Genomic DNA, 27,583 nt, shown 5'->3' on the forward strand with positions numbered 1-27,583 from the left:
AAGAACGGTTATACCCTAAAATGGGACAAAGTGGAACCAGTGGCCTTCCTAGGAAATTTAATTCGTTCCAAGGAAGAGGAATTTAATATCTGTCTCACAGAGCACGTTGAGCCTCTCAAAGTCAATGATGCATTCCTTAGTATCTCAGAGGAAATTAAAAAGCTACTCACGAGACCACTGAATTCTGGGGCAAATAAAATCAAGAGATGGTTTGATAGAGAGTGTAGTAAGACCCACGCTCGTTTAATGGAACAACTAAAAAGGGAGCCTAGGGTAATGGTTGAAGTTAGATCAGCCAGATCTGCTTACCAACAGGCAGTTAAAAAAAGGAAAAAAACAAATCAAACAGGAAGCCTGGAGCACTCTTCGGGAAACCTGTAATTCTAAAAATAATACCGCATTTTGGAAAGCGGTGAATGCTCCTTTTTTCTCCAATGATTTAACAGATTCTATCGTAACAGCTATCTCGGAAGAGGGTTGGTTGTCTTTCTTTCGGGAACTTTATACAAAGGACTCTCAGGTTGAGACAGAAGGGGGTTTTAACTCAGGCGATAAGGATGTAGTACCCTACCCAATAAATATTGATTTCACTATGGAGGAAGTTTTGATAGCTATCAACAAGAGCCCAGCGGGAAAGGCCCCGGGTCCGGATGGAATTCCCGTAGACGTTTTTAAGGCTAACAGTAAGCTATGGGCCCCACTGTTAACTAATGTCCTCAACAGTTTTACTAAAACGGGCTTCCCAAAGACTTGGCAGGAAGCCATTGTGGTACCCATTTTCAAGAAAGGAGATCGCAGTTTACCGAAATGCTATAGACCGATCTCCTTACTTGATTCACTCATGAAGATCGCGGGGAGAGTTATACTTAACAAATTACAAATATGGGTGAACGACACAGGTACTCTCTCCCAATTTCAATACGGTTTTAGGGAAGGCCTAGGAACAATAGAGCAAGGTCTGAATCTAGCACTCCTAGTAGCCAAATATGTCGAGGCAAAAAAAGAGAACTTATTTCTAACATTTGTGGACTTAAGTTCGGCCTTTGACTGCATCAACCACAGTAAACTTTGGCTAACCATGCAGGATATGGGAGTGGACCCAAACCTCCTAATATTCATTAGAGAATTATATCGGGAGGCGGGCGCAAGGGTACGCTATGGGGAGAAGGGGGACTGCACTTCCAAATTTCCCATAGAAAAGGGTGTGAGACAAGGCTGTATTTTAGCACCTTTTTTATTTAATTTATACATTAACTCGGTCGCGTCTCACCTCCTGGAAGATAAGCAGGATTATCCCAAAATTGGTAACTCCTTTATCCCCATTCTTTTATATGCAGACGATGCTGTAATCATGGCCCGGACCCAAATCGGTCTCCAGAGATCGATTACCAGCTTCTCTGAATATATGGGTAGCAGAGGCCTAAAGATTAACATAAGCAAAACATTTAACATGTGCTGCACAAAAAAGAAGAATCTTAGCTGTAATTCATTTTTATCTAACACGAAAATTGAGACTGTTAATACTTTTTCGTATTTAGGTATTACTTTTGACAAAAAGGGAACTTGGACAGCGGCAGGTGAATCCCGAAAGCTAGCATTCTCGCGAGCAATTGGGGCGGTCAAACATTTTTCAAACAAGGTTGGAGGCCGCCCGGTACCAGTCTTGCTTGATATTTATAGGGCTAAGTGTGTATCAATTGCACTATATGGCGCAGGAATCTGGGGGATTGTGAATACCCCAAGTATTCAAATTCAGATCTGTCAGAATGCTTTTCTGCGGTATTTATTGGCTGTGCCGGGGTCAACTTCTTCTTATGCCTGTCATCAAGAGTTGGGCGTGCCCTATATTGTTGATCTCATTAAACTGGAGCCCATCTTGCTGTGGCATAAAGTTTGGTCTGGAACTGAGACAGACCTGAACAGGGACATAATTAAGGACTGTTTAGGCCTAGATGGAGCACTGAACATTCCCTGGTTTAATTACGTAAGGAACTTCTTTACGGAGTTGGGCCACCCAGAGTTCTTTGACTTTCCAGCTAGCATGACGAATTTTTCAAGAAAGAAGCTTAAGCAAATTTGTCTGCATTTCCTTTCAGAGCAATGCTGGATGTCAGAGAAATGCAAGAGCTCTGTTATGGCCAATCAGCTACTTATTATTAACCTGGGTATCCAACCATATTTGAAACTAGTCCCCAGCTGCTATATTCGTATGCTGTTATCTCGCTTCAGGGCTGACATCTTTTTTAGAATGGTCACCTTTCCTGAGAAGAATTGTTGGCTCAAGGAACTTATTCCTTGTCCCTGTGATCAGATTTCTGTCCAATCTTCCCTCCACTGTATTCTTTTTTGTAAATTTTATTCAGAACCTAGAAAAAGTATTCTTCGACCCGTTTTAAAAAAGTTAGGGTTGAGACAATGTAGAGCGGCGTTGGTCAGATTACAAATGTTAGATGATGAATTTCTTATTTTTTCGGTCTCTATGTTCCTAAAAACTGTTATTAGATTCAGGATCTCCATGAATTAGATTATTTTTAATATGCTGATATTTTTAACCTTCAAAGTTTGTTTCATTGTATGAAATGTGATACATGTTTGCTTTTATGGTTTTGTCTTTTAAAAAAAATCGAATAAAGCTGTTTCTGATTCTGATTCTGAAGTCCATAATCATACTTTTTGATGTCTTGTTGAATCTTTCAAGAAGACCATTTGTTTGTAGGTGATATGGTGTGGAGAACTTGTAGGTTACCCCACACTCATCCGACATGGCCTTCATGTAAGCAGACATGAAGTTGGTGCCCCTGGCCATCATACACGTAGTCACTGACCTCAGTGTTATGGCTTTAGGGTTTCGGGTGGCATGATCTAACCAGACCAGGATAAACCTTTTCCCTAAGGCTGTCTTCGGGTCTAGAGGCCCAACAATATCTACATCCACCCTATCAAAGGGTGTTCCCACCACAGGGAAAGGTTGCTGGGGAACCTTGTGCCTTACTCCTGACTTACCACCACTGGTGTGGCAGGTGATACAGGATCTGCAGTACAATCTGATTCAGTCCTCATCTGGGGCCACTAAAAGTGGGTCACTCAGCGGTCAAGGTTTTTGGCCTTTCCCAGATGTCCTGCTAGGGTATCCCATGAGCCAACTCCAGTAGGAAGGCCCTATAGCACTGGGGGACCACCAACATTCTAGTTTACTCTGGCTCAGTGACCTTAGGCTCACTCTACAGCCCATTCTGCAAATAAATGTGGTGAACACCAGAGGTGTCGCCATTGGCTTGGGCCTCGATCTACCACTGTAGGCCTTTAAGAGTGGCACACTCCCTCTTGCAGAATTCTGCCTGGGACTGTCCCTTTCTTGGGCTCCCCCAGGTAGGTTTTAGGACACTGAGGTGTTGATCCAGAGGTCAGCTTCTTTCCCAGGTTCTCGGGCATAATGAGCCTAGTGTCTAACAGGTGCTGGCGCAACTCTGTACAGAAATTACTCAAGATGTACTTTCTCAACACCAAATTGTTTAGCCCATCACAATCATTACTGTGCTGCCCTTCACCTAACCATCTAGCATATTACTTGATGAAACCACAAAGTCTACACATGACGGGTGTTACTAGTTCTTACTATCTCTGGACCTCAAGTGATACTTTACAAGGGTCAAACAGGATTGTTTCCTGGAGGCATACTTCATCTGGTCTGCTACTTCAGTGCTTGCAATGTGTCAAACCACTGCCAATCGCTCTGGATGGCCTTCCAATCCATCATTCTCTAGCCCACCGTGCCACCTCTGTTTGGACCCAGCAATATGCAAATCTCCTCTTGAGCATTATTGTGTGCTAGACCGAGGCACACTACACAGAGCTCTATCTTCCCTGGTGCACTTCACCCAGTGCTTTCCGGCTACAGTTCACCTTGCGCCCATAGTTGGCCATCACTGTGTGCGCCTCTAATGCATACTAGACACTGCTTCTTTGAGGTACACTTCCAGTACTCCCATGTCACACCTCACCCAGTGCTCTTCTGCTTGCAACACTTCACATTGCAATCCTTGTTGGCCTCATCACATGATCTGCTAAGGCACACTAGACACAGCTCTTGTGAGGTACATCCCTAGTGCTCCTCTGGTGCACTTTACCCGGTGCTCTTCTGATACAGTGCACTTTGTGTCCACTGTTGTGCATCATCGGGTGCTCCATTGAAATTGACCATGCTGTGCATCCTGCATCACGTGGTGATGTATGACTGCAGGTCTGTGTGCTTTGCTGCCTATATCTTTGTAGGTTAGTGTGTATTAGTGTATGGAGCTTTGTTAGACCTTGGGTAAATAGGAGGGCTGTAGGTGTGATGATGTGTGTCCAAATGCACCTACTTTTATGGTGTGTGCCTCTTTGTGCAAAAAATAAATGCATTGGCTTTGTTTATGCTTGTTATTATTTGAATTTCAAAGAGCTATATTCTCTTGACGTGCATAAATGTGAACTGGAAACAAAACTATTTCTGAGTAAGTAATGAAGGAATAAGGGACATTTGGAGCATAATAACTGCATGGCGTGTCAATGCAAACTCCTATTTCATGTAAGTAGGTGTAAGAAATTGGTTTATTGTTTAAGTGGGATGGAAGCCCCAACCAGACAACAAACACAAATCTTGTCTGGGGAACCACAAAAGTCACTAAATTAAACTGTACTTAACCCTTGGCTCAAAAGCAGTCAGTCTTAACTTGGAGGCAACAGGTAGAGTATTTATGGGGCACACAAACAGAAATCAAGGAAAAACATAACATTAGAAAAATCAATTAAATCCAATCGGTAGAACAGGAGTTATCATATTTTTAAGTTTTTAGTGCAAAATAGAGTCTAAATGTTTAAAGCGTCAACCGTGGGTATCTGGTCATGCCAGACATGGGCCAAGTCAAAAGTTGAGGCCGACCACAATGGAGCGTGGATTGGTGTCACAATGCGCCCTGCGAACCAGGGGTTGGAACGGAGTGGTGGTCTGTACCCTCTATTATCATGCCTCTTATGTACCAGCAGGAAGAATGGAACGCATGCACCTTCACCAAACCGAAAGTGGACACTTCGATGTGGGAGAGCAGGCTCTTTAAAAATGCCGCGGACACTGGGCAGACCGCCTCCCGCACTGATGTCAGCGGTTATTGGCCAATAAGGGGCGAGGACGAAAAAGCCAGAGAGAAGCTTGCTTCCGTATTGAGCCAAGGAGAGCAGCCGACCGATGCGGAAACGAGAGATCGAAGAACCACGCTGTCCGTATCCGGGCCGGGACCGCGATCCACGGAGAGAACCAGTGAACCGAAGCAGCCACGAGGCCAACGTACCCACGCTGTGCCCCGCCAAGCTTCAGGAGAAGCGTGGCTTGCAAAGGTACGCAGCAAGGTTGCGGGGTGGGTTGGATCACGGGAGAGGTCAGACCCGTAGTAAGGTGTTTCCTTGCACTCTATCCTCCCTCTTGGCTTCTCCCGTTTTCCCTTGTCCACTGACACCTACTTGAATAGCACCGAGCATTTACGCGTGATTCCCTCACTCCCCTTCCCTCCAGACCATGTGTTCAGAATGCTGATATCGTTCTCCTCCTCTTTTCATGTGCAGAGAACATCGGTTATAGACCCCGACCAGCCCCTGTGATGCCTAGAAGGAAGCTGAAGTGAAGCGGACCTGGACAAGAAGCATTGTCACGTGTCTTAACTCTGGCTTCTCTCAGAAGAAAGCGCCTGTATAAAAAAAAACCCTCTTTGCAAAGGCACTGTCTTGAGAGCCTTCTGTCCCCATGCCCACAGTTAGATACACAAGATGGATTGGGACTGGTTTTGGATTACCTTCTGACTTGTAAGAAATTTTAAAGAAAAGTTCCTGAGAAGGTAGAAGTTGAATGGGGCAAGACACAGGGGCGGCTCCTCAACTATGGCGAGGGGGCGTCATCCCCTCCCCCCGCAAGCAGCCTCAAAACTTGAAAAATAAAACAATAATAAACAAGCATTTGCAATGCAATAGGTCTCGCATTTGTGAGAGTTTAAGCTAATGACATTGTAAATGACAGTGCCTCTTATTTAGGTTTTAAAAACCAACACAATAAAAGAGGCATAGTTATTTACAATGCCAGTAGCTGAAACTGTCACAAATTCGAGACCTATGGCATTCCAAATATATCTCTCTCTCTCACACACACACACACACACACACTCTATCTCTATCTCTCTTTTTAAAGAGTTAATAAACAAGCCCACATTAAATGGAAGGGCAAGAAACTTGGTTTCTAGTCGAATTCAGCAGAATTAGTTTGTAAACTGTATGAGTGCCTTGAGTCTCAGTAACGAGAGCGGGTACTCTTATCACCCATAAAACAAAGTTATGGTTGGGTTGGTTACTGTGGAGGACTTGTCTGACATTCCTCATGATGGCTAAAAACTACTCAAGGCAAGTGAGGTAATGTGTCGCAAATTGTGGTCTGGAATGTGAAAGAGGTATCCTACATCTCAACCAAACTGTTTTCCTGTATGCAGAAAATATATATGTGTGTGTGCGTATGTATAAGTTGATAAAACTGCAATGGATACTGTCTGCTTTTACCCCCCAATCATGTAGGCGTTCCTGCTTTTTTTTTTCCTTGGTCCCTTCAATTGGTTGTTTTATTGTTCCTACGTCATGTAATGTACGTTTGATCGAAAGCTTGCCATTTGACCTTGGTAGTGAGATACTTTTCGTACTACACATATGAAAATAATATGTACATGCACAATCCATTTACACTGAGTTATTAGTAGTAAGCGTACCAAGTGTGGAACGACTATATTTACCTGTTACCGAGACAGATCGCTATTACTTCAGGGTTGATATATTGATTCTTCTGTAAATGTTTACTTGTGTCAAATATATTGTATATGTGAAAATCTAATAAACAGATCAGACAAAAAAATAAAACAAAGGTATGGTTAGCGTAGATCTCTTCCTGCTGCTTATTGTTGGTTTTCGGCTGCCATGTTAAAACATGAAGCACATTGGGTACTGTGGTGAAAAACAACACATAATAACAACCATGTTGCAAGTGCGTTGGGCGCTGTGTTGAAAAATAATATATAAGGGCAATGCAGCCGCCTTGTTAAAACAAAGCATGTCAGGTGCCTTGTTGCTACAAAAGTCAATAATTCAACAAAACAAAAGGCGGACGGCCATCGCATTATTTTCCTATTTATTTACTTTTGTAGAAATCGCGTCATGCCCCACTTTAGATGTTTAAAGCTAAAGCGCGGCATGCCGAGATTGTTACAAAAGTAAAGAAATGGAAAAGAAATGCCACATCTGCCTGCTTTTTATTCTATTTATTTACTTTTGTAGCAATTGCGGCGCGCCACGCTTTAGCTTTAAACCTCTGAAGCTAAAGCAGGTATGACGCGAACGCTAATAAAGCAAATAAATATTTTAAAAGGTGTGCAGTCGATGCTGCTGCTACTAATAAAGTAAATAAATACTGGGGAAAAAACGCTTTACTTTGTACGTGTTGGTTCGTAGTAAAGCACGTCTTGGGTGGAATAGGGAAAAACCATTAAAGAGCGTAGTGTTCAAAGACTGTAGATAAAACAGACCGTGTAATAACACAAGTAAAAAGTCCAGTCCTCATGAGAGGTTACAAATGCAAACAAGACAGTACTAAGGAGGGACTACTAAGCATATTCATGAATCAAAAGCAACGATTTAGAAAAGGCAGTAACAGGAGCCAATTGAAAAGATGAGCGGAAAATAGGCAGAGCTTCAAGTCCATACCTGGATACAGCATGGCTCGCAGAGCAGCACATGCGCGCCCAGGCTCGACCTAAAGGTTGAACTACAGATCCCAAAAGGCACTTATGCAAGCTTAGGGTGGGTGAGATACATTTTTAGCTGCTGCTGCATACTTTGCAAAGATGAGCTGACCGTGTGAAAGATGATAATATAGCACGAAGAAAGAGCTGTTTAGAGAAAAGTGGCTGCACAGAAATAGCTAGATGGCATCCCATTTGCAAGATGCCATCCAAAGATTATATAGCGAACAAGCTATGAAAGAAAGCCTTCAAAATCTCTGTTAAATAGTTTCAATGGGACAGCCCTCTTGGCTCACGAGATAGCCCTCTCAGTCAATAGAATTGTAGCATTCCCAAGGGATTACTTTACATGCCGTTGCGTCATCACCTTTAACTCAGCGGCCATATTAGTTGAGGATACATCCTCCAATAGTCAATAGGAGTACAATGTTAGCTCTCTTTTAGAGGACGCACAGAATTTCTGCCCAGTCAAATTATGTAAGCATGGCTACCACCATATGGGTGGAGCCAAAGCCCCTCTCCTTGTGCTTCTTTAAATTATTTTTTAGGAAGGTCATCAGTGGTTTAAATGGAAATACTGAAGTGCAAGTACTCCCTATTTAGAGTGCCTGTTTGTTCCCAAGAAGTGCCGGTACTGCCCCCTTTAAAGCACTGATGATCATGGCGACAGATGCGATGTCATGCCAGACTTGAAAAGGTATGTGGATTGAGGTTGAAGGCTATTATGAGGTCTTGGACTGGTCGGCAGTATCGGCTCTTAATAAGATTGATTTCAAATCCTTTGCAGATGTAGCTTTAAATAAGCATACTCCTCGGCTCCAGTTGTGACATAGAATATAAATTCCCTTTTTGTCGTGACACAAAGTTTTAATCCCATTAAGGAAAATAAAGCGTGCATTATTCCCCTTCAATTGTTGATTTGGTCTGATGAAATCTAATTTATCCCTAGCTATTAAATGAATGAAAATACTGCTATTGATGAGTGAATTGTTTTTTTCTTTTCTAAGCAATGATGAACAAAAGCCAACAGGCAGCTCAGATGAAAAAAGAATTGGAATGATGATTTTTTTTTTTTTTTTTTTTAACTGCAGAGTGGTCAAAATGGAGCCACACTTTGATGTCTTGGAAAGACAGCCTTTGATTGGTTAGGTCTCGTGTTTGGTTTTAAGGTTTTGTGGCTTTCTCCATTGGTTTTATTGGTGTTGTAGGTGAAATTATTTGTGAATGCTGCTGTGCTAATAAAGAAAGAAGAGCCTAATCCTCGACTGTGTCCTTCATAGAACTGAAAAGTGTCCAGGAAAGCTAGGATATCATCGACAATAATACAGCGACTCATTGATATCCATGGAGTGGGGCTCGGTAATAGAGGTACAGGCATGCCTGGAGAAATAGGTTCCGAAATACAGAGGTCAGATTGTGTTGATTGCTTGCTTGTTGCAGTTTTGACACAAGAGTGTCTGTTTTGTATAAAGAATCGTCAATTTTGCCAAAACTTTCATGGTGACCGGTTTCCTCAGTTTGGTTTTGTTTTGCCTACAGGGATCTCGGTTAATCGGCCTGCGTGTTTGTCTGTGTTCAGCACTGTTATCGAATACTGTCATGCCCCGGGTTTGTCGTTTCTCATTGGCATGCCTACAAATTTGAAATTGCGTATCCTTTCCTGATTTTTTCTTAAATTCTATAATTTCCCGATATAAGGGTTTAGAAACGAGCAGTGTTTTTGTACTGCGTATTTGAGGGGCTTTCATTGCGCCCACCCCGCACAGGCCTCTGACGTGTCCCGTTATGGTCGTGAAAACGCACATCTGTGTGGACAAAGGCCACGGCAGGCACCCAGCACAGCTTGTTTGCCTGACCCTTCTACGGCCAGCTCTCTTACTGAGGAAAGGTATGTTATACATCACATCTGAAGTGTACGGACTACAACGGCTTTCTTTATAGAGCTCGGGTGAGCTCTTTTGACCGATGCTGTCAGTGATATTTTCCGTTTGTAAGAGACGAACAAGAAACAAGGATGGGAGAAAGAGGAGAAACCAGAGGATGGCGGGAGATAGCAGTGTAGAGGAAGAGAAGCATGGAGAGCTAGAAGTAGTGGCGGAGGCAGAATGAAAGCAAGGGATGATTGAGTGAGAAGCGGAAGATGGCGCTGAGAGGGGAGAAGCAGATAAAAGAGGACACGAGAGAGAAGAACAGAAGAACGTTCGAGAGATGAGAATGTGCTAACGGAGAACCAAGAGGCAGGAGTCAGGCTATGAACAGAGGGATGGAGTGACGCTGCAAGGGCAGTCCAGGAGGCGTGCCTCGGGCGTGGACAGAGGGGTCCGGTGTCACAGTGAGCAGAGAAAGCTGTGAGACACGGCGGAGCATGGCACGCGTGCTTGGCAGGGGCGGGGAAGCGCATTCCAGGCGGGGGAGCGGACCCTTTGAAGTATGATGCCGAGGGCGCCAGTGGGCTGAAGCGCTTCCCCAAACGGATTGCATGGCGGCACGATGCACGTGATTGTGCGTGTGCTCGCCATGCAATCCACTTTTGGGAGCACTTTGAAATGCCCCTCTTTACCAGAGTCTTGCATAGCGATTGCGTAAACAAAATAGCTAGGCGAGACCTAAAAAGGTTTATTATCGTTTAATTTTTCAAGTTCTAAGGGCTGAGTCTTGGGGGAAGGGCCATTGTGGGGGCAATCACGGAGAGGGAGTGGGGGGCACTACTGTCAGTGTGCATGTGGGTTTGGCCGGCAGTCTTAGGACCGCCAAACTGTCCTGCACACTGAGATGTCTACAACCCGAACTGCGTTGCCGGGTTGGAGACAGCAGGCACAGGCTCCCAGTATCTCTGTGATCACAAATCCAGGGCACTCAGGCGAATCCTGACGCTGCTGTCATACTGCCAGCAGCATGAGAGCAGTGTCTGGATTGGCCGCAGTACAGGGCAGCTTGGGAGCATGTGCTGCAGTGGAGCCAGAGAGGAGCAGCAATGCCGCGTGCCAGCAGGTATGTTATTTTTGTTTTGGGGGTTTTTGTATTTTTCCTTCCGGCCCACATGCCTGCCCCGCCACACAACCCTGACACCAGCGGCTACTGACAAGACAGCAGGTGGTGTCTAAGGAGGAGGCGTCTTCATCAGGAATCCACTGGACTAAGTAAAAAATTTCCAGAACGATGACACTGCAGGCTATAGGCAACGATGGCAGCACGAGGCCGGATACCTTTGCCCATAGCTCTAGCTGAATAGGATTTGCTGCTGCGGAGAAAAACGTAGTGGGAGCTGTTGCAAAGCTAGGTCGACCAGCAATGCACTTTGGGCAGATCCGATGGCAATAAGGCCCCAGTCTTCTGTCAGTTCTCAGGCCAGTTTCTGGTGAAATTTTTTTAAGTTACAAGTTTTTGGAGAAGTACCACCAACATCACAACCAAGGGTCCTGGACTTGGGGGCACCACTCAGGAATCACTCCAGCAGGGGCCATGGCAGGGTTCAAGGCCCAGTGCCTCACAGAGGAAGCCAAAACCAAAGGAAATGATGGACGGAGTGTTGAACATTGCAAGCACTCACCCCCAGTCAACTGATCTGAGTTTAATCCATCACCGTTCTTTAGCCCACTCTGCCACCCCAGTTCAGACATGGCCATATGCAAATCAGTCTGACCCTGTGCCTCATGGGAACAGTCCAGCCCGAACTGCCAAGCCATGTCTTCCCTGGACCAGAAATAAGCTTCCTAGGACCGGTTTCTGGCATTTCAGCCGTCTTCAGCCAGGCTTGCTTGAATCCAGTGGCAAAGTGAGCAAGGGACTCACGTCTGAGCATACCCTGCCAACTTATGGCGAACAAAGCAAAAACCAAAGGAAATGATGGACGGAGTGTTGAACATTGCAAGCACTCACCCCCAGTCAACTGATCTGAGTTTAATCCATCACCGTTCTTTAGCCCACTCTGCCACCCCAGTTCAGACATGGCCATATGCAAATCAGTCTGACCCTGTGCCTCATGGGAACAGTCCAGCCCGAACTGCCAAGCCATGTCTTCCCTGGACCGGAAATAAGCTTCCTAGGACCGGTTTCTGGCATTTCAGCCGTCTTCAGCCAGGCTTGCTTGAATCCAGTGGCAAAGTGAGCAAGGGACTCACGTCTGAGCATACCCTGCCAACTTATGGCGAACAAAGCAAAAACCAAAGGAAATGATGGACGGAGTGTTGAACATTGCAAGCACTCACCCCCAGTCAACTGATCTGAGTTTAATCCATCACCGTTCTTTAGCCCACTCTGCCACCCCAGTTCAGACATGGCCATATGCAAATCAGTCTGACCCTGTGCCTCATGGGAACAGTCCAGCCCGAACTGCCAAGCCATGTCTCCCCTGGACCGGAAATAAGCTTCCTAGGACCGGTTTCTGGCATTTCAGCCGTCTTCAGCCAGGCTTGCTTGAATCCAGTGGCAAAGTGAGCAAGGGACTCACGTCTGAGCATACCCTGCCAACTTATGGCGAACAAAGCAAAAACCAAAGGAAATGATGGACGGAGTGTTGAACATTGCAAGCACTCACCCCCAGTCAACTGATCTGAGTTTAATCCATCACCGTTCTTTAGCCCACTCTGCCACCCCAGTTCAGACATGGCCATATGCAAATCAGTCTGACCCTGTGCCTCATGGGAACAGTCCAGCCCGAACTGCCAAGCCATGTCTTCCCTGGACCGGAAATAAGCTTCCTAGGACCGGTTTCTGGCATTTCAGCCGTCTTCAGCCAGGCTTGCTTGAATCCAGTGGCAAAGTGAGCAAGGGACTCACGTCTGAGCATACCCTGCCAACTTATGGCGAACAAAGCAAAAACCAAAGGAAATGATGGACGGAGTGTTGAACATTGCAAGCACTCACCCCCAGTCAACTGATCAATTAGGGGTGACTTATATGTATTAAAAAAGAAGGTTTAGGCCTCGCAAAAGGTTTATTTTGCCAGGTCTAATCAGCAGTTTAAAACTGCACTACAGGCTGCAATGGCAGGCCGGAGACATGTTTAAAAGTGCTTCTTTAGTGAACGGCACACAAGAGTGCTGCAGGCCCACTAGTAGCATTTAGTTTATAGGCACTACGTACATGTAGTACCATTTTACTAGGGACTTACAAGCAAACTAAGTGCGCTAATCAGGTGTAGGATAGTTGTACCATGTCTTAGGGAGAATGCACAAGTACTTTAGCCCTGGTAAGCAGTGGTCATGTGCACAGTCAAAATGCAAACAAAAACGAATTTCAGGAAATAAGAGGGGTAAAGGCAAATTTTTGGGGGAAGACCACACCAAGTATGTCAGGTCTAACAGTACACATGAGAAGTTAGTGCGCCATATTCAGCTCCTTTGGAATTATGCGATTCTGTCGCGTTTTCTGCATAATTATGTCTTTGCTGTTTTTGCCACATAATCCATCATCTGCTGTGTAATCTTCACATTTCAACCCAAAATTTTTATTTCGAGCTCAAACGGATGAAAAGTTACTAAAATGTGGTGACGTGCTCCCGTGCAGTGGGAGGTTCTTTGCAAAGGTTGACTGGTCACCTTTCAATCAATTATTGCTATATTTGCTATATTTGATTGTTAAACCCAGTTTAGACAATATTTCACCTCACAAGTATCACTGATACTTGTGAGGTGAAATATTGTCTAGACAGTGGGGCCATGAGTTAAAATGACAAATGACAAATCAATGAAATACTACTGTTACAAAATGCAACGCATTATATCCATTATTTGCGTTTTCGTGTCACATAATTTGGTCCTTATCTGCGGCATGAAGGCAGTGGCCACGGCCATATCAAAGGGAACCAGCATTTCCGCGTTGGTCACGTGCATGAGTCGGTGCTGTGAGGTCTCTGGCATGTTTGAATGTTATATTAGCTCCCTTGCAGAACTGTCTGCAAATCCTGCTGTTTTGAGCTCAGACGTTTAAAAGGGGGTGCTGTAAACAATGCAGTTTGTTCTCAAACGTCGATGAGAGGCGTGCAGGATGCCGAAGACCTGCAGAGTGTGCCACCGACCTTGGCTACAGCATCTCGAAGCCTCCAGGACGCTGCCCACATCCACCCACCAGAGCTGCGGCTTCGAGCTCTCTGCCCCCTCCACGTGTCAGAAGAGGGGGACTTCCAGAGTGCGCAGGAAGAGGGGGTCGCGGAAACTAGAGAGGAAATAAGTTAGTAGGTCAGACGAACAGCAGGCACGTTGGCGCGTTGCTGCATCTCATGGAGTCCCGGGTGAGCTTGACGCCCCTGTTGCTGCTGCTCTGTGCCGGTAAGTGCCCGGTGGGGTGGTACATCCGACGGATGTCTTGAGGTGGGGAAGGGACTGATCCATGACCGCATCTTGGACACCCCTATAACATGCAGACAGACGATGAGAGGAGAAGGTCCGTCGGCTTAAACTGCCGACTTTGGTGCAGGAAACCCGGGTTCGAGCCTCGAGGTCGCATCTACATCCTGTGATTCTGGGCAAATCACTTAATCTCCCCGTCCCTGAATGTGTAATGTAAATACGGTGCTCATGTACAGCGCTCCAATACCTTCGGGTCGAGTTCGCGCTATATAAAAGATGCAAAAAAATAAACAAAAAAAAAGAAAAAGCCCTGCTTCTCTTGGTTTTCCAGCTCACGCATTTAGCGTCTGATCACGCCTCCTTATTTGTCGGATGACCAACTAACATAGAGGCAAATTCTGGACAGGACTGTAAAGAATTCAGGACAAAGGGTCAAAATTCAGGACAAAGGGTCAAAATTCAGGACAAAAACTCAAGACAAAAAGTCAGTTTTACAGACACATCGAAGTAGAGGCCATACCCCACTATTCTATCAATGCATTTATTTACTACTTTTTTACATAGTACTACATATGCACTATGGTCTTTATGTGTTTGCACTGGTGGCACCTATCTCCTACACACTTTCATAATTTCCCCTCGAGCACTTTCTTTTAAGCTGCACCGGGTTCATTGCTCTGCTTCCGAATGCTAATAGTTAAAGCAGCGTCAAATGGGCAGGGGGTCTGGGGGAGGACAGTTCATTATGGGTTTGTTTGTTACAAAGAACATTTTTCATATAGTGTGCTAACTTTTCATAAATAGCCCAGCACCATTCTTCTGTAATCGCATGATGGCATCTATGGCTACATACCTGGCTACTATCATGCTATGTAATCTCTTTTGACATACAACAATAACATCTTTTTTTTTTCTAAACATATGGTAGTTTCATTTTAGTGCATTAGGCCACAACATTGCATTGGCATTTATCTGAAATTAAAGTTTCTAAATATGAACTTCAAAACATTCATTAACTATCCCTTTTGACTACACCAGGAGGGAACTGAGTGAGCCAATTATCTGGTGCCCCTTACATCATGACCAATATTATTGTTATGAATGGTGGAACATTCCAGGCTAATAAAACACACAAGTGATTTTTTTTTGTGTACAGTCATCTTTAACGGAATTACTTGAAAGTGCTCTAAAATGTCACTATTAGGTACATTAGCACATGAAGTAAATTGATTTGACGAAGATCACACAACTTAGCTTTGCAGGAAATCTGGGATTTGAACCCAGGCTTCCTGGTAATACATAGTGCACTTAGGTCACTGACTGGATTAATGTATTTTTTGCAATCCCCTTTAAAACCAGAAGACAGTGTTTTGTACAATTCTGTAAAATGACTAGAATACTATGTTAAATAAATACAGATCACCGGCTAATCTGACAAAATATCTAATAAAAAAATGTCCATAATGAAAATAAGGGAAGGCAGGACACCATAAGCAAATATCACTGACTGTTTAGACATTATACAGCTATTCTAGATGTGGCGAACCACTGAAACGTTGAGCCAGGCTTAAGCCTGAAGCCTGGCTCTAGCTCAGCTCAAGGTCCTGTTAGAACCTCAAGCCCATAACGAGCCACGCTTTACCTTCCCTTTACCCAGGATGTGGCATTAGGGCCAGGTCTGCCGATTTTGGAACTGGGGAACCAGGTTCAAATCTCAGCATTGGCTCGACGTCCTGTGATTCTGGGCAAATCACTTAATCTCCCCATGCATATAAACAATGAATGTGACCTCTTGTAAGGTAAGTGATGCTCATGTAAAGTGCTCCAATAACTTTGGGTTGAGTTTGCACTATATAAAAACTTCCGAAAAATGCACAAAGAAATAAAAATAAAGCCTTAACATAAACAAATACACATACCCATGTCCTGGCTAATTTTTACAAAGTTACATTTGAAAACAGGGATAAATCACGTTTTCCCTACTTATATTCTGTGATCCTAGGCACAAAACGACCCTGTAACAAAAACGCCCCCCTAGTGGCCCAAATCCAGCCCCCACCCTGGTGGCCTACCGGGGAAATGCCCGGTGCCCGCTACGGCCAGTCCGGCCCTGGTCTTGGCCTGCAGCCCACCCAACAACCCCCCTCTAATGCTCCTCTTTCTAGGCAGTGTCCACTCCTTTCTTCTGACACTGACCACACCTCCATTACCACCTGCTGAAAGCTGGTGGTAAATGGGAGAGGTAATCCCAGTGGATTTGGGATTTCCTTTCAGAGTTTCACCCAGAAAAAACGGGTTTGCAAAGTTATTCCACATTCCGTGGAGATTAACGTATAATAAACAGATAAATAAACTTCCATACCAGCTAGAAACTTTATTTCCTGCACATAAACCTGCATTACTTGTAATCAGGGCCCACAAAGTGAACAAAGAAATAGGAAAGAAAAAAACTAATTTAATTCCGAAAAGGCAAATTATTCTGCGCCTAAAAGTTAACAGAATGGGCGAAGAACACTGAGAAATAGCAGAGATTGCTGAAGAAGTGCTATCATCTGGCTAGTCAAAGAGCTATCTTGTCTCCGGAATGGATGTATTGCTAGAGGCACGCATGGCTAAACCACGTGCGCCTCTACCACACAGCCCGAACCATGAATGCGTCTTACCCACGTATTCTTTTAGCATGCATGCCTTTTCTCTGCAATTTCATGGTAAAGGCATGAATGGTATAGGGGTATACGTGGCTAAGGTCTACCCAAGCTACAAACCCCCTACCTGCCTGCCGACTTTGTGGTCCAAATACCCCAACCTGACCCCCTCCCACGCCCCAGCCCCCACCCCCATGCTGTCCTAAACCCTTAATATACACTACCCTGACCTCCTCACAACCCCCGTGCTGTCCCTAAAACTACCCCAACCCCTTTCACTGCCCATAGGCCTAAAACCCTAACCCCTATTCTAAAAAACGATCCCAAGCCCTTACAAAACTACCCCGCCCTCCCCTAAGCCCTAAAAACTACCCCACCCATCCATTCCCCTCCCCTGTGACCTAAAACCCTGTCCCCCGATTCCCCTTCCACCCTGGCGCTGTCCCTAAAACTACCCCATCTCCTTCCACTGCCCTTAAGCCTAATACCCTTACCCCTAATTAGAAAAAAACTACCAAACCCTCCCTCAGCCCTGAAAACTACCCTGACCCTTCCAGACCGAAAAAACTACCCCAACCCTCCCCCAGCCCTGAAATCTACCACAACCCCCTCCCCAGCCCTGAAAATGACCCTCGACCCCCATCCCTAGTCCTGAAAACTAACTCAACCCTCCCCAGCCCTGAAAACGACCCTGACCCTCCCACAAACCTGAAAACTACCCTGATACACCACCAGCCCTGAAAACTACCCGCCACCCCCCTCCTCCCTGAAATGACCCTGACCCCCCAGACCTGAACACAACCCCCAACCCATAAAAACGTCCCCCACCAAACCCTGCCCCAGCTCCACTTACCTCACTTGTCCTCTCTTCCTGCTTCAGCTGAGCTGCAGGCAGCAGCTAGACCGCACACTGCTTTAACCACGCATATGCGTGATAAAGGCATATGCATGGTTAAGGCAAGCATGGTAGGGCTTGCGTATGCGGAACACGCGTGGCTCTGCCTGCGTTGTTTTGACTGTTTCCCCTCCAGAATGCCAATACATACATAGGACTAAGTAACCCCAACCGTACATTATAAGATGTTGCAGGTCTCCAAGAAGCTTCTTTGCCATTTAACAACATAAGGCCAGTAATCGAAGTGCATTAAAAAAGTATGAGAACAGCGATGCTGCGCGCAATGATGGCAGGCTGAGTGGGTGCCGTCAAAGGCATAGTTTAAAAAAAAATCTGTAAATTTGTTTGGTCGTTCTACTGCAGTAACTATATATAAAACAATGTACAGCTGAAATGGAAATTAAATGCAAGGTATGTTAATCAGTGTGAAAATGCACTAGTGTACATTAGGAAACCTCTATTAGTTAATACAGTGCACCAGAGAACTACAGAATTGTATCCTGGTTCGTGCACTGGAGAATAGTGAATTGTGTATGTTTACACAGTTCCACTGTATGTCACTCCACTCTGTGCCATTCCACTCTACACCACTCCACTGTATGCCTATTCACTCTATGCTACTCCACTGTTATTCCAGTCTATGCCAGTACATTCTACGCCAATTCACTCTACACTATTCCACTGTATGCCACTCCACTTCACGCTACTCCACTCTGACTCTCCACTTTATGCTATTGCACTATACCCCACTACAGTCTAGGCCATTCTACTATACGCCACTGTAAGCTAGTGCACTCTACACCATTTCATTGTACGCATGCCACTCATCTATTCCACTGTGTGCCACTACACCCTATACAGTTCCATTGTATGCTACTCTACTCTACGTCACTCCACTGTACGCCACTATACCAGACTCCACCATATGCTATTGCACTATATCCCACTACACTCTACGACACTCCACTACATGTAATTTCACTCTACATCACTCCACTGTATGCCACTCCACTGCACACTACTCCACTGTACTTCACTCCATTCTACACCATTCCACTCTATCCCACTGTATGCCAGTCCACTCTATAACAAACCACCGTACGCCTCTACAGTTTACACCACTGCACTATACCCCACTCCAACGTACGCTATTCCACGGTGTCGAACTACACTTTACAACACTCCACTATATGTTGTTCCATTCTACCCACTCCACTATACGCCATTCCACCGTAAGCTACCTGACATTACGCTATTTCACTCAAAGCCACTCTACTGTAAAACAATCCACTCTATGCTGTTCCACTATATGCCACTCCACTGTACATCACTCCAAGCTATTCCACTGTTTTTCACTTCATTGTACACTACTCCACTCTATGGCACTTCTCTGTACTCCACTCTACACCATTTCACTCTACACTTTTCCTCTGTAAGCCATTCCAGAGCACGTCACTCCACGCCAATCTACTCTATGCTATTCCACTGTATGCAGCTCCACTGTACGCCGCTCCACTCTACCCTGTTAGACGTCTACCCCACTCAACTGAATGCCACTACACCGTATGCCACTCCACTGTACGCTAATCCACTCTACACTATTCCACTTTGTCACTGTACTGTATTCCACTCCAATCTATGCATTCAGTTATATGGAATTGCACACCAAATCCACTCTATTCCACTGAATGCAACTCCACTCTGCGCCACTCCACTCTATGCTATTTCACTTCTACCCCACTCTACTGAATACCACTCCAGTGTATGCCACTACACCGTACGCCACTCCACTGTACTGTACTCCACTCTATTATTCCAGTCTTCGCTACTCTACTGTGTGCCATTCCACTCTGTTCCACTGTATGCCAGCCCACTCTACGCCAGTACACTCTATACTGTTCCACTGTATGCCACTCCACTGCACACTGTTCCCACTAACACCCCACTTTATGCTGTTTCACTATACCCCACTCCACTGTATGCCACTCCACTGTACGCTAGTGCACTCTACGCTATTCTACTCTATGCCATTCCACAGTACCTCACATCACTCTCATCTATTCCAGTGTATGCCACTACACTCTACACCACTCTACACAGTTCCACTGTATGCCACTACACTACACTCTACTCCACTACATTCTACTCCACTGCACTATACCCAACTCTACTGGATGGTTTTCCAATGTATCTAATTACACTCTATGACACTCCACTGTGCACCATTCCACTGCACACTACTCTACTCTACACTATTCCACTCTACAACACTGTACTTTATTCCCCTCCAATCTATGTTATTCCGCTCCACTCTATGCTGTTCCACTGTATGGCACTCCACTGTACGCTAGTCCACTGTGCCCAACTCCACTGTACGCCACTACAGTTGAGGACATTCCAATATACGCCATGTTAGAAATGAGGGGGCTCTGGTTGACGCAGGTGTGAACCCACAACAAGCAGGGACCCTTTACTTCTTGTTAGGGCGAAGGATGACTCCCCAGAATAACCCCTGCTCACCCTCTAGGTGCGTGGCGCGAGCAGTCTAGGCTAAGTCTCAGGCGTACACGGTTAAGCAAATGCAATTACACATACAGTAAACCCCTTGCATGCACCACAAACGGACACCAATCAGGAAGTATATCAAAATAAGCTTTTATGTAGATTCAGCAGATTCAAATACAAGGCCCAGTAACGTTGAACTGATGGGGCCACAATTCTTGGAAATACGGTAAAGTTCTCTTTGTTTACGGAAAGTTCTTTAGGCGGGCACAAGGTGACTGTAGGCCTCAGCGCACTTCGTGCTGAGGCAGCGCCCAGGAAGCACACAGCAGATGGCAGGGAAATAAGAACGTTGCGGACCCTGGATCCGATGCGAGCTCGCGGTCGAGTTCGTAAGTACAGTACCTTGTTTCTTGACGCAAAGGCGGGTGCGGGATTTCAGCGGCTCTTCGACAGAAGAGCGAGGCGGCGTCCGGGGCTCCCACACTTCACGATGGGTGTCTGATCTTCAGGCTCACGACAAGAGCGGGGTGTTGCAGGTGGCGGGTGAACAAAGCGGGGCAGCCGGGCACGCAGATACGTCCGGGCCGTCCGAGGCTTGGAGATGCTCACAAACGCCGATTCCGGCGGGAGGGTGAAGGTGCACAGCGAGCCTCCAACGAGCGAGGTGACAGGAGCGGCCCAGCACAGCGTAGGGGGAGCGGCTCCGATCGAGCGAGGCTCTTCCCAAGGCGGGGGCGGCTAAGCAGTCCTGGTCACGGCTCAGGGAGGGACTGGGGCACGAGGGTCACAGCTCCGGCGAGGGAAAGGACACCACAGTCCAGCGGCAGGCGAGTGAAGATCAGGTAGAGCCCAATGGTCCTGGGGCTCAGTTCAGGGGGCAAGCTCAGTTCCAAGCCCTTGGAGATCGTTTTGGAAAAGCACAAGTCTTGAAAGTAAAAGTAAAGTAAAAGTCTTCAGCAACAGTTTCTCTTCTCCCCTTTGGCAGCAAGGTCACCACTGTAGGCCAATCCCCCAGGATAGGGACAGTCTTCCTCCTACAGCTTTCCCGGTGCCTCCTCCTCAGGCAGAGATTCTTCTTGGTCAAAAGCGGATCTAGTTTCTTAGGAGCAGGGCTCCTCCATTTATACAGCAAATCTTTTGTTCTCCCAGGCCAGGGGGGCCCTTGCCTAGTTTAGTCCGGTTTCTGAGCACTTTGTTTACGCGATGCAGGCTTCTCCTTTCAGAGTGCAGGGCAGAGTCCTCAGACGCTCCACAGGGGGCCGAGCCGGCATTGAGGTGGCAGAGTACTGTCCTATTCAGAGCCTAGGAGCACTCCTCCCACCCATCTACCTGTCGATCGTCCTATTCACCACCAGGCTACCTAGCCCTGCCCATCTGGGTTCCCCCAGCCCTGTCACTCACACCAGCCAGACATCAGATATACATCACGCAGAGGCGGCTGAAATGTTTAGGCAAGCAAAGGCCAGCTTTCTAAAAGCGGCATTTGCAAACCCGGAATATTAAAATAAACCTTGCGAAAAGATGTACCTTATTATTCCGAGTTCAGGCATACTAAACTCGATCTTCTACCATGTTCCCTGGGTCGGTTAGGATCATAGGGTGTAATAATCCAGGCCGCCCATACTGGCCTATGAGAACAGGGTAGCCTTGCAGTAGTGAACAACAAGATGGCGGTAATTCACTACTAGGACATGCCACGCATCTAGGCTTGTCCTACCTTATGCTCACAACGCACCCTGCCCGTGGGCCTACCAGAGGGGTGACTAACATGTAGCTAAGGGAAGGTTTCAGGGACGGGCAAGTGTGGGCACTTGCCAGTCAGCATGTCAGTACCAGACTGCACGCAGGTTCTGCGATGGCAGACCTTAAATGTATTTTACCGGCCGCTTCTGTGGGTGGCACAACCCGTGCTGCAAGCCCACCAGCGGTGTTTGCATTTACATGCCCTGGCGCTCCTGGCGCACTTTACTGGGGTCTGATAGTAAACCAAACAATCCAATCATGGAATCCAACCAACATATACAATTTACAAAGGGAGCACTCGCACCGTGACACTGGTTGGCAGTGGCACAGCGCGCTGAGCGGCCAACACCATAAAAACACATGAGGCACAGCGACAAAAAGAGGAAGGGAGACTCACGCCAAGGTGCCAGGTCTAACACGTGTCCCCTCCAGCTGAAAAGTGGGGAGAACTACCCTACCCCAGGGAGTTCCTCATCACTAAGGCGGAAAAATCTGGACAGACCGTCAGCATTGGCGTGATCTGCACCAGGGCGATGTTCCACCGTGAAATCCATACCCTGTAGGGAAATGGACCACCTCAACAGCTTTGGATTCTCACCCCTCATATGCATCAACCATCTGAGGGGCCTGTGGTCCGTCTGAACCCGGAAGTGAGACCCAAACAAGTAGGGTCTTAGCTTCTTCAGCGCCCAGACCACAGCAAATGCCTCACGCTCAATAGCACTTCACCTCTGTTCCCGTGGAAGTAACCTCCTGCTAAGAAAGGCTACGGGTTGATCTAGGCCCTCCTCATTAATCTGTGAAAGAACAGCCCCCACACCATGCTCTGAAGCGTCTGTCTGAACGATAAACTCTTTGGAGAAGTGGGGAGCCAAGAGCACGGGCGCCGTGCACATAGCAGTTTTCAAGGCCTCAAAAGCTTTCTGACAGGTGTCAGTCCAAATCACTTTCCTGGGCTGCTTCTTCGAAGTCAGCGCTGTCAAGGGGGCAACCATGTTGCCATACCCCTTGACGAACCTCCTGTAGTACCCGGTGAGACCTAGGAAGGCTCTCACCTCCGTCTGGGTTTTGGGCGCCTCCCAATTCAGGATGGTTTCTATCTTGGGCTGAAGGGGTGCCACCTGGCCACTCCCAACTTGGTGTCCCAAGTACACCACGGAACCCTGCCCGATCTGGCACTTACTCGCCTTGATCGTGAGGCCTGCCTTGCGCAGCGCCATCAACACTTCCCAGAGGTGACGCAAGTGTTCCTCCCAAGTGGAGCTGAACACTGCGATGTCATACAGGTAGGCTGCACTGAACGAATCCAGCCCAGCCAACACCCGGTTGACCAATCTCTGGAAGGTGGCAGGGGCATTCTTCATCCCAAATGGCATAACCCGGAACTGGTAGTGCCCATCTGGGGTGGAAAATGCTGACCTCTCTTTGGCCCCCTCGGTCAAGGCGATCTGCCAATACCCAGACGTTAAATCAAACGTGCTGAAGTAGTTGGCAGCCCCTAGCCGATCGATGAGCTCATCAGCTCGGGGGATGGGGTGTGCGTCAGTCCTAGTGACTGAATTGAGTCCTCTGTAGTCCACACAGAACCGGAGTTCGGGCGTGGCTCCCGGCGCTGCAGCCTTTGGGACCAAGACCATGGGGCTGGCCCAAGGACTGCTAGAAGACTCAATTACCCCGAGGGCAAACATCTTGGAGACCTCCTCCTTGATGCATGTCCTCACCCTGTCAGTCACCCTGTAGGCCTTGTGCCGCACAGGTGGACTATCCCCAGTGTCCACATCATGGACGCACCAATCAGTGACACCCGGGACCAGGAAAAACAGGTCAGAAAATTGTCCCAGCAACTGGCGACAATCATTCTGTTGCTCAGGGGTCAGGGTGGAAGAGAGGATGACACCATCCACTGACCCATCTTGCTCCTTGGCTGACAGGAGGTCCGGAAGAGGTTCTGTCTCCTCTTCCATCCCAGCATCTGTTGCCAAGAGCATGCCCACTTGGGACCTCTCCAAGTGGGGCTTGAGGCGGTTGACATGCAGGACCCTTAAGGGGTTCCTAGGAGACTTCAGGTCCACCACGTAGGTAACAGGACTCTTGCGCTCCACCACCTCAAAGGGACCGGTCCACTTATCCTGGAGCGCACACGGCTCCACGGGGGCCAAGACCCATACTTTCTGTCCAGGCTGAAGCTCTACCAGAGTGGCATTCTGGTCGTACCACCGCTTCATCTCCTCCTGGCTGGCTTCCAGATTTGCCTCAGCAAGTTGCCTGAATCGCCTAGTCTGATTCCTGAAGGCCAGCATGTAACTATATACAATCTGGGGAGGTTTCCTGGGAGATTGTTCCCAGCCTTCCTTGACCAGACTTAGAGGTCCTCTGACTGGGTGACCATACAGAAGCTCAAAGGGACTAAACCCCAGAGACTTATGTGGCACCTCACGGTAAGCGAAGAGAAGGCATGGTAAGAGGACGTCCCACTTACGCCTCATGGGTCCTTCTAGGCCCATTATCATGCCTTTGAGGGTTCGGTTGAATCTCTCAACCAACCCGTTTCCTTGGGGGTGGTAAGGGGTGGTGAACTTGTAGGTTACACCACACTCTTGCCAAAGAGATTTCATGTACTTGGACGTGAAATTGGTACCTCGGTCAAACACCACCTCTAGAGGGAATCCCACTCGGGAGAAAATTCCCATCAGTGCACGTCCCACCACGGGGGCCGTCACTGTCCTCAGAGGAATGGCTTCCGGGTACCGGGTGGCATGGTCCACCAGGACCAGGATGAACCTATTGCCCATCGCTGTCCTGGGGTCCAGTGGCCCTACAATGTCAATCCCCACTCGCTGGAATGGGGTACCGACCACAGGGAATGGCTGGAGTGGAGCCTTCTGCTTCCTTCCACTCTTCCCACTTGCCTGGCAAGTCTGGCATGTCCTGCAGTGAGTATCTGAACTCCTGCGCATTTGAGGCCATAAAAGTGGGTGACAAGCCTTTCAAAGGTCTTGTCCTGCCCCAAATGCCCTGCCAATGGCACATCGTGAGCCAGCCCCAGTAGGAAGGCTCTGAAGTCCTGGGGTACCACCAGCGCACGGGCTGACCCAGGCTCAGCAACCTTAGGCTCTGTGTATAGGAGGTCGTTCTCCCAGTAAACGAAATGTGATCCTGACTGATCACCTGCGGCCTGGTCTGCAGCCTGCTGCCGCATACCCACGAGAGAAGGGCACTCCTTCTGTGCCTTGCAAAAGTCCTCCCTGGTGGGACCCCCTTCCTGCTGCCAGTGGGTCAGCTCCGGCAGGTCTCCCAGTTCGGCTATCTGTTCCCCTGTAGGCTCCAGGGCATCCCCCTCAAGGTCTGCTTCCTCCTGGACCGTGGGAACTTCAGGGGCCGGCTTCCCGCGCCCCTTGCTCCTTCTCTCTGAGGCCGGTTCCTGGGCCTCCCTCTCAGGCTCCAGGACCTCTTGAGTACTTCTACTGGCTGCCATGGACCGTGTGGTGACACACGCCCAATCCGGCATACCCAACATCTCCAGGTGAGCACTCCGCTCCACCTTAGCCCAAGGTGAGCTCTCCAAATCGTTCCCTAACAAACAGTCTACAGGCATGGCAGGCCTCACAGCTACCTGAAGAGTACCAGAGACCCCCCCCCACTCAAAGGGAACCAGAGCCACCTTGCAGTGTCTCTCTGTGTTGTCAGCGGCAACAACGGGGTAGAATGCATTGGGGACCACCTGCTCTTGAGACACCAGGTGACACCTGACAGCTGTCACACTGGCTCCTGTATCTCTAAGAGCTTCCACCCTATGGCCATTTATGGTCACCCACTGCCTGTACTTCTTAGTGTTCTCAGGCAGCTGGGTTGGGGGGACCACTTCACGGTCTCCTAGCGAGACCAGGGACATCTCTGCGGGACCCCACCCACCTTGGACATCCCTCTCCTCCCCCAAGGCTACACTAGTCACCTGCCGGGGTGGAGCACCAGTGGGTGCTGGTTTACCAAACAATGGACACTTCACATCAGAGGCAAAATGCCCCAAATTGTTACACCTGTAACATCTGACGGGCCCCTTCTGAACAGGAGGACCTGTCGGGGCCCCGGTCGGTTTCTGGGGTGGGGGAGGCTGAGAACCCTTCCCTTGGGGACTACTTTGGGGCCCTTTTTGGAACTGCTTCTGTTTACCCCTGTCCCCCCCACTCTTCTGCTGGGGACCCTGCCCACCTTTGGCGGAATCTCCCACGGTACCCTTGTGGACCCTGGTACTGACCCAGCGGTCCGCCTCCTCAGCAAGCTTCCTAGGGTTAGTCAGCCTACTATCTATCAGGTGCTGGCGTAGCTCAGGAAAACAATTACTGGACAAGTGCTCCCATGCCATTAAATCAAGAAGCCCTTGATAATCATTTACCTTACTACCCTTTACCCAACCATCCAGCGCTCTGCAAAAGAAAGTCACATACTCCACATACGTACTATTGGGAATCTTAGTGCAACCCCTGAACCTCTGTCTATATAACTCAGGGGTCAACCCATACCTAGCCATCAATGCTTCCTTCATATGGGCATAAGAATTATGAACATCAGCAGGTAAATCTAACAGTGTGTCCCGCCCTTCACTCAGGAACCGTCCCCACAACCCCGCTCCCCAATCTTTCTCAGGGACCCGGTGGGAAGACATGGCTACCTCGTAGGCTCTGAACCACTGCCCGATGTCGTCATTCTTGAAGAACTCCTTCACTACATCCTTGGGAATATAAACTCTTGGTTCCGCCGGTACTGGCGGTGTGCTGCCACCAGAGGGATTAAGCTCCAAACTTTTTGCTTTCAGCTCCAGCTCCCTCAGCTTCATGTCATGCTCTAATTGTAGTTTCTTTTCTTCCATGGCTAATCTTTGTTTTTCCATATCCATCTGCCCATGAAGTTTTGCCATCTCCACCTCGTGTGCCCGGGTTGCGGCCCTGTCTGCCAACTCTTCTGGCGACAGGCTTCTGCCAAACTCATGGACACTTTCTGGTGGAACCATTTCCACCTGATTCTCTGGTGCCTTTGACTCATACCAGGCCCTCAGCGCCTTCACGAATTGTTCCTTCCTTTTCAACCCAGTTTGGGCAATTCTGAACTTGGAGCAAAAACCTTTCAATTCTTCATTGCTATAATTCCGAAGTGCGCTTTCTTCCCAATCTATGTCCTCAAATCCAGAGATTATAGAAGCTGCCCTTCCGGCGGGAAGTGAACCAGGCATGGTTCTAACAACGGTGATTCTTGGCAAAACAAAAACAATTGCTAGTCTTGTGGCTGTGTTACTGGTCTGCTCTCACTACGTGGTGATCAGTGATTCAATATACGCAAACCACAAATGCAAATCCGTAAATCCTCACCGCTGCCACCAATGTTAGAAATGAGGGGGCTCTGGTTGACGCAGGTGTGAACCCACAACAAGCAGGGACCCTTTACTTCTTGTCAGGGCGAAGGATGACTCCCCAGAATAACCCCTGCTCACCCTCTAGGTGCGTGGCGCGAGCAGTCTAGGGTAAGTCTCAGGCATACACGGTTAAGCAAATGCAATTACACATACAGTAAACCCCTTGCATGCACCACAAACGGACACCAATCAGGAAGTATATAAAAATAAGCTTTTATGTAGATTCAGCAGATTCAAATACAAGGCCCAGTAACGTTGAACTGATGGGGCCACAATTCTTGGAAATACGGTAA

At 47.6% G+C, this 27,583-nt stretch overlaps 1 protein-coding gene across 2 annotated transcripts in view; it reads left to right on the plus strand.

Moving 5' to 3' along the window:
- Positions 1–13,639: 13,639 nt before the first annotated feature.
- Positions 13,640–27,583, plus strand: part of HCST (hematopoietic cell signal transducer) — a 79,533-nt gene continuing 65,589 nt past the window's right edge. Inside the window, exon 1 of one of the 2 annotated variants that reach the window (XM_085615948.1) lies at positions 13,640–14,074. In XM_085615948.1, coding sequence (XP_085472074.1) covers positions 14,026–14,074 — 49 coding nt within the window. In that variant the 5' untranslated portion in view covers positions 13,640–14,025. The remainder of the gene's footprint in view (positions 14,075–27,583) is intronic. The other variant, XM_085615947.1, reaches the window with a different exon arrangement.

This window comes from Triturus cristatus, chromosome 7, assembly GCF_964204655.1.
Source record: "Triturus cristatus chromosome 7, aTriCri1.1, whole genome shotgun sequence".
NCBI lineage: Eukaryota > Metazoa > Chordata > Amphibia > Caudata > Salamandridae > Triturus > Triturus cristatus.